Genomic DNA, 8062 nt, shown 5'->3' with positions numbered 1-8062 from the left:
ACTATAGCGTCTGAGAAGTGCCATCGCTGAAACTTGCAGTGTGCATCTTTTGGCTCTCCACTTTTATCGACCTCCACTGTCTTCTATCTTTTATTTGTTCTCGCACTCCGTCTGCAGCGTTTCACCGTTCATCTTAAGAAGCTGCTGTTGCCAATCCAGTGTGAGGAGGAGGTGGAGAGAGAGAGAGAGAGAAAGCAGAAGGGGAGCACATGTCTTCCATCAAACTCCTTACCTTAATCTCAAACCTCGAGCAAACATGACGACTTAAACGTACTTAACGTTTGTTTTATGGCAGTATATGTTTGAGAGTTGGCATGAGACGATTATATATATCCCTCTCAGCTTAATCATCACAAGAAATACATCATAACCATAGCACACTTGCATGTTGTACAGTGCGACTCTTGACATGCACATTGAACACGGAAGGAAAAAGGATCATTGGAATCCGGATAGAACTATGAAGCTACGATTTTGAGATCTTGTCTCGATGCTTACGGTCATCGTGCTCCTCTTCTCCCTCGGTCACCACCGACGACATGTAGCTCACGACAAACGAGTTGTCCTCGGACGCCATTGCGGGGTTCGCCCGGAGCTGCTGCTTGCAAGCGTAGCAAGTAATCTGCAGCGCTGTCGTTGAGTCCACCTGCTGCACGGCGCGCTCCCTGATGGCATGAGCTCGATCCAGCTCCAGTTGTGCTTGTCGCCTGATCCGTTTGGCGTTCTCGAACTCTTGCTCGGCTAGTTCGTGCTGTCTCCTCGCTTGCCGTCTCGCCTCGTCCGCCAGCGCCTTCTCGGCCATGGCCAGCTTTATCTGCTCCATCGTCTCGTCTTTGAGACGAGCGGCAGCGCGTTGTGGATCATTGGAAGGTGGGTGATCGGCAGCAGGCCCGATCGAGAGCTGCAGTTTCGTGATCTTGACCTCTTCGGCGATGGGATGCATCGCAGGGGAGGGGAGGGTGGTCTGCGGATCACTGGATGGAGGTAGTAGCTGCAGCTCTACGCCTTGAGTGCGATATCGATCAGGTTTCGACGATGGAGGTTGATCCGGCCGGCGAATGAAGACGGCAGCTGGAGTCGGCGTTCTTAAGCCGGGCCACATTGTGGGGCCGGTGTTGGTGTTGCTCGACGGACTTGAACTTGAGGCCGTCGTAGACAGGCATGCCGTCGGCTGCCGTGTCTGGATCTCTGCCGGAGCTCGGCCGGCGGTGCACGTATCTTGATGCTCGATGAAGCTCTCCACCCTGTGCCCATCGAAGCAGAGAAAGAGAGGGACAGAGAAAAGCTGTACGTTACAACGGATGTAGAAATTCACATTTCGAGCCTCGAATCATGGATCTGAGAAGCATGTAAAGAAGAACGCCAAGAACACAAGAAGATGGTGGAGGATCTAAAAGTCTCCGAAAACAGAGACCAGAAGGAAAGCAACGAATGTGGAGCGGCGATGGGAATTGCGTGCTGCGTTCGATCTAATTCAGAAATCCCGTAAGGATACGAGTGATCGATCGAATTATTATGATGCTGATGAATATGAGGAAGCAAAGTTATGGGCGTACCTGGAGAAGACGCGGCCGCAGTCGCAGGAGTGGCCGCGGGTGCCGCAGGTCTTGAGATGGGCCTTGTAGTCGGACTGCACCGCGTAGGCTTTGGAGCACCTGGCGCACACCCACTGCCGGTGGCTGCTGTGCTTGCGACGGAAGTGCTTCTTGATCCCGACCAGGTCGCCGAGGGCGTGGCACGGGTCGTGGTGCAGGCACGTCGGCTCCGGGCACACGAACACCCGCTTCCGCACCTCCGCCACCTCCCGCCGCAGCAGTTTCCACGGCACCTTGTGCCGCCGCCGGTGCATCTGCAGATTCTGGTCCCTCTGGAACCCCTGGTTGCAGATCTCGCACACGTACCGGTCCGACTCCAGTAGCGTCCTCGGCGACAGCGACACCACCTCCGCGTCCGGGTCTAGTGATCACCACCGGAATCAGCAACACAATCGAGAAGACATGGCTTCGAATCGAGTTATACCTGGAGTGCCTGCCGGCCTTCGCTTCCTCTTGGTGCTAGTGGCATTGCTCGGCGAAGTGAATGGTTGCGTAGTGGCCGCTGGAATGGTGGTGCCACCGCCAGCAGCAGCATCAGCAGCAGGAGGGGCAGCAGCAGCAGCAGATGATGGAGAGCCTAACATCTTTCAATCTCTCAGTTGGGACTTGAAGCCTATAAATATGATCTCCTCGTTTACACTGTGACTTGAATTGTACCAAATGGTTCTCCTTCAGGAAAACAAGACCTCATACACAGTGTCACATATATAGCACTCCTCGAGGAAGAAGAAGAAAAGGTCTATATATCTCAAAACTCTTTTGTTGTGTCTGCTTGGAGTTCACTGGAACGACATAAGAAGACAGCCTTGTCACAGCTATAGCTTTCTCAGCTTTTCTTGAGGTTTCATGGGTGAGCTACTGCGAAGGGGGTGTTCCTGTGATTGGTGTTGGAATTGTCTTGTAATGTGAGGATTCTATCAATACTTCTACTAAATAAACGTTTTCAGAATAGAGAGAGAGAGAGAGAGAGAGAAGCTAAGTTGCAGAAGCTTTAAGGCCACCACAAGAAGGCCAATTGGGACACAGAACAGACATCCCCACAAAGAAACAAAAGCGCTCATAATTCCATCACTACTTCCTTCAGTATAAATTGCATGCATTAATGCTGTCCTGTCTCCAAATACACGTGACCACCCCCCCCCTTCTCTCTCTCTCTCTCTCTCACTCTCACTCTCACACACACACACAATATTGTAAGATGTACGAGAAGACTGCACTGCCACTGCTACTGCTGTCTCTAATAATATGAACAATACGTACGGCTGGCTGTATGTAAAGGAGTATTTTGTTGATGCCAACATTGCTCTCCTCTAATACCAAATTCTTTCTTGCCCTTTAGTAACATTGTCCGTATCCTTCATAAAAACGTTCTCAGCCCTCCAAAGGAATCAAAGCTCTCCTATACTCATCTTTGAACTCAATTTCTCAAAATGATAAGATTGCTCATCAAATTAAAATCACCAATGTCAATACTATAATAATCTATTGATTTTGTTGAGTCTAAACTAACAATATATTCATCAATGATGGTTGGCAAGGACGACATGGTGGAAAATGTTCAATGCCAAAGCTGGAAATATCTACAGTATGCTAGACTTGGTTCAAATTCTCAGTGATGTTGCAATCAAGACAGCTGCAATTTTGACCCAACTCATTTGGATGCTTCAATGGATAAACATCAACTGTCCTTTTTATTTGAGATGCACACTAAAATTTTCCTTCAGTAACCTATCAAAATAAAACTACTTTACTACAGACATTTTTAAACATAACATTTAATTATTGTTTGCAAAAGCTAAATTTAGCAATTTGGGTTATTGATACATCATTTAGATGGACATGATGTTTGGGTTGCACAATCTAATGAATTTTTTGTAATATAAGTAGCAAATTATTGGGTAGCAAGCAAACTTTAACATGTGCAGTAAATGCATTAACTATTACTCAAACAACACTGAAAAGCAAATTCAATGCTGCAATAATTAATCTGAACATTTTGTAAGGAGCTCTTACATATCGACCAGCAGACCTCAATGGTAAAAAGGTGTAAATTAATATGAAGCAAAAAAAAAAAACAGTAATGATGTATTAAATGTGTATAATCAATGTAATGTTTGACTTGTGCAAGATACTTTTCTGCATATGCTTTCTCGAGGACAAAGATTTTGTGGTCATACAAATGTTTCAACAGAGAGAATATTGGATCTTTTTTGCAAGATGAGAAGCTGAGCAATGTCAAGAAGATCTATATCGAGTAGTGTATGACTCGAGTGTCCCACCTTCCAACTGATTAAAAAGGGGATTCCTATTGAGAAAGAGATAGGATCACTGTGTGTCTTGTAAGGTGGCTGCTGGGTGAGGAAAAGAAGGCTGAGGACCCACAGGCAGCTCATGGCATTATTCTTCCGCTTCATGCCACTCTCACTCACTGGATTAGCTTAAGCCCAAAGCAGCCAACTTTTTTGCTGCATTAGACATGACATGCTGTGCCATGCTGTATGTACATGATGATAGTTTTGCACTACCTGCTATGGCTGTTTAGGGGAAATGAACACGCCAAGCTTTCCAATCCATGTGTAAGCCTCATTCATGAGCTCCACTAGCCTTTACAATCTCTAGCTAAAAGAAGATCGATGGACTGACCTTCGGCTGCAGGGATGATGAACTACCTTCCACTTTGCTCCCTATATTTTGCGGCCACTGTACTTGTTGCTTGATTACAAGGAATATAACTTAAGCCCTAAATCTTGCTTGAAGAAACATATGCATTTGGGTTGATGTGGAACTTAGGAACTCAGTATGTTTGTGGATTAAGCACATGCAAGCTCTGGAATTATATCAAACATGTGAAAGTAGAAGAAGAACCACCATCTTGTTCAATCAAAAGAATGAGATCTAAAGAAGCTGCACTCATTTATTTTGAGTAAACAATCCATCAAAAGCTGGCCTTTCTGCGTGTATGCATCTCTTTTATGGCTTTTCTGTCAGTTGACGAAATGGGATGAGATGATGGGAGGAGGATCGCAACACATGCATCCTTGGATGAATCTAATCATGTCTTCTTAGACTAAGCATGTCCTGAGATAGCACAATTCATGTTCTCTCATGGCATGCTTGACCATTTCTTGGTCTCTTCCTTCCTTTTGTTTCTTTATCTTATTGTGGCAGCATCTTGGCATCACAACTGAACATGGTGGGTGAAGAGAAAAGCCGAGAACAGACCGACAAGAACGATCTTTGTTTGCTTCAGATCTTTCTGAGAGTACATTATCGACATCGTTTGAGAAGAAACAAAGGCAAGCAGAAACACTGTTTCTTGTGGTCACAAATTTGTTGGTCAGATCCATGAGAAGTTGGTGCACTCAATGCTCGCATAACTATTCCTCCATATAATTTAGTTGCAGTCTTCGATTGCAAATAATGTGATTCCACTGTCTCTATTAAGAATCAGCATATATATATATATGGCACAAAAATAATTAACTCGGGCAGGAGAAGCACTCCTTTTGAATGGTGATCTTGGAAAGGAAGTTTACATGGGATAATATGTATAGTTTAAGGAGGTAAGAAATATGACATTCCAATTTAATGAAAATGAGAGAAGAATTGAGTTAGTTTCACACTTAATAAATTAATGAATCATTTTTCTATCAAGTAGATTGATGATAATTAGTATCAGAGCTTACAAAGCATTGAGTATCATAAGGAGCTTAAGTGAACCATCACTAAAATTTTTTTTGATACTTACATTATATTATATTAAGATGTTAGCTAGTTTAACTGATAAAGACTTTAATAATTCATCGCAAGATCATTCACACAAATCTCTCCTTTACCATTTATTTGTCCTTAGCTTTGACGAAGACAATAAGTCTTAGTAGATTGTGTTAAAACTTTTAGTTTTGCATGTATTATTAATTAATCAATTACTATTAATTCAAGTGAAACTCTTCGGATTATGTAATTAAAAGCTATTCAAGTTAATGCATCATGATAAGAAAATAACATAGGTCAAGAAAGTCAATCTGTTCAAGCTTCCAAGCAAATGGTATTTGAAATTTAATGAAATGATCTTTATGAATTTATACTATGGTCAGTGCTAGTAAACACTTTTATTTTTGTATTTTTTACTTAATGTAAGAATGATTTTGAGCCACCACAGAAGTACAAACAATTATTGTCCAAAAAATTTGACAAAGGATTCTTTAGATCTATAAACATAGTTTAACAGATGCACATGCAATAAATGCAAGAAGAGAAATGCCAAAAGCATCCATCACATTAATGGTACAAATTGGTGCATGCAATATTGATTTTGGACATTGATTGTCTGATTTCATGTGTGTGATCATGATTCTACAATAAAATTTCATGAAAATTTACCATATCATATTAGCTAAACAATCATAAATATCATTCAAAATTGTGTGACAAAAAAAAGAACAAAATTTGCTCATTTTGCTACAAAATATGAAATAGAAGAAATTTTGGTCTAATTTCATGTGTGTGATCATGATTCTATAATAAGATTTCTTGACAATTTACCTTATAATATTAGCTAAACAATCATAGATATCATTCAAAATTGTGCGATCGAAAAAAGAACAAAATTTGCTCATTTTTGCTACAAAATATGAAATAGAAGAAATTTTGGTCTAATTTCATGTGTGTGATCATGATTTTATAATAAGATTTCATGAAATTTTACCTTATAATATTATCTAAACAATCATAGATATCATTCAAAATTGTGCGATAAAAAAAAGAACAAATTTTGCTCATTTTTGCTACAAAATATGAAAAGTAAGAAATTTCGATCTAATTTCATATGTGTGATCATGATTCTATAATAAGATTTCATGAAAATTTACCTTATAATATTAGCTAAACAATCATAGATATCATTCAAAATTGTGCGATCGAAAAAAGAACAAAATTTGCTCATTTTTTGCTACAAAATATGAAATGAAGAAATTTCGATCTAATTTCACATGTGTGATCATGATTTTATAATAAGATTTCATGAATATTTACCTTATAATATTAGCTAAACAATCATGGATACCATTCAAAATTGTGTGACCAAAAAAAGAAAAAAAATTGTCATTTTGCTACAAAATATAGAATGTAAGAAATTTGTCAAGTCTTAGCACTATCTAAACCAATATCCTAACTCTACCTTCAATTCTTCTTTTGATATTATTAAAGTAATAATTTACTTGTTGGACATTAAACCATTCAAATCTAAAATCTTTTAATTTTAGCATTAATTGTCTCTATAATTATGTGTGACCCCCTTCAGATATCATTACTTAATACATACACAACCTTCTAACCTTTTGCCTTCTTTTCTTGCTTTCACTTTCACGGGAACTCACTTCGCTTGAGGTTGAGACACAAGCGACAGAGCTCACCACGGGCGGCAAACACTAGTGGTGGGTCGCTCTTCCGAGTGGACTTGCGGTCTCGCTCATGCCAGTGCATGCAATTTGTTTGATTATTGAATGAATCGCAATGAAGAAAAGAGAAAGGAAAACATGAACAGTTCATAGCATAGGCAATTTAAGATTACAAGTACAGTTGATAGCCTTAGCAAGTGCACGCACATCACCAGCAAATACTCGATTTCTCTTTTCATCTACTATTATTTCTCACATATATTTTTATATTTGCGATCGATTAATAGGCATGCGATTAGGGTTCGAAAAAGATATGATGGCATAGATGTAGGATCAGTTAGACCCAATTGAAAATTTTGTATGAATTCCGAATTATCTTTTAGTGAAATAACATTACGACGGTTCAACTCGAGTTTCTAGTTGGAAGTCGATTTAGTTGTAAGATTCATGTCAGATCGTCTCTACTAGATAAATATTTCTTCGATGCTTATAATAAAAAATACTAGTTAGAGGTGGAACAATTAGCATTTAGCGACTAATTATTTCATTGATATAGTTTCATAAAATCACGAGGCATTAGGTCATACGAGTCGTCATATATTGGACTTAATATCGTGAATTAAGGATATGATCATTAGGATAATGTATAAAATTGACAAGACACCTATGTCGGGCCAATAATGCCATGGTGTTCGAAGGTGTACGTGTCTGACTCAGGGTATCAATTTGAGTGACAGTGGCTTCATAGATTAGGGATGGTTAGGGAGTGGTACTGCTGAACCATGTAGAGCAATTGTGAAGCAATAGATTTAGAAGGGAAGTAGGAGACTATCGAGCGCTATATTATTTGGGTGCATGTCTTCTTCTTCCATGAGTGGCCCATGCAAGAAGCAGATATTCTAGTTCATGTATTCTAGAAATGCTAAACATCATTGTTTGCTGTAAAGTAATGGGAGATTCCAATGGCATGTCCCTTTTTGTCCCCAAACCCCACATTGCAAGTCCTCTTGGGCTTGTTCATAGGTTGCTTTCTTCTTCTATAGATGAGGGTCATGTATGGATAATGCA

General features: G+C 40.3%; 1 protein-coding gene across 1 annotated transcript; it reads right to left on the bottom strand.

Annotated features, from left to right (window-relative positions):
* Window positions 1-299: 299 nt before the first annotated feature.
* On the bottom strand, window positions 300-2587 carry LOC135607941 (zinc finger protein SHOOT GRAVITROPISM 5-like). The gene is made up of 3 exons (XM_065100219.1): window positions 2020-2587; window positions 1557-1956; window positions 300-1244 (listed from the first exon to the last, which is right to left on the bottom strand). The coding sequence occupies exons 1-3, from the start codon at window positions 2177-2179 to the stop codon at window positions 467-469; spliced, it is 1338 nt and encodes a 445-aa protein (XP_064956291.1). The 5' UTR covers window positions 2180-2587; the 3' UTR covers window positions 300-466.
* Between the last annotated feature and the right edge of the window lie 5475 nt (window positions 2588-8062).

The sequence above is a fragment of the Musa acuminata genome, chromosome BXJ2-3 (assembly GCF_036884655.1).
Source record: "Musa acuminata AAA Group cultivar baxijiao chromosome BXJ2-3, Cavendish_Baxijiao_AAA, whole genome shotgun sequence".
NCBI lineage: Eukaryota > Viridiplantae > Streptophyta > Magnoliopsida > Zingiberales > Musaceae > Musa > Musa acuminata.
The sequence above is the reverse complement of the archived record's forward strand: the minus strand, read 5'-3'. Positions and strand labels throughout refer to the sequence as shown.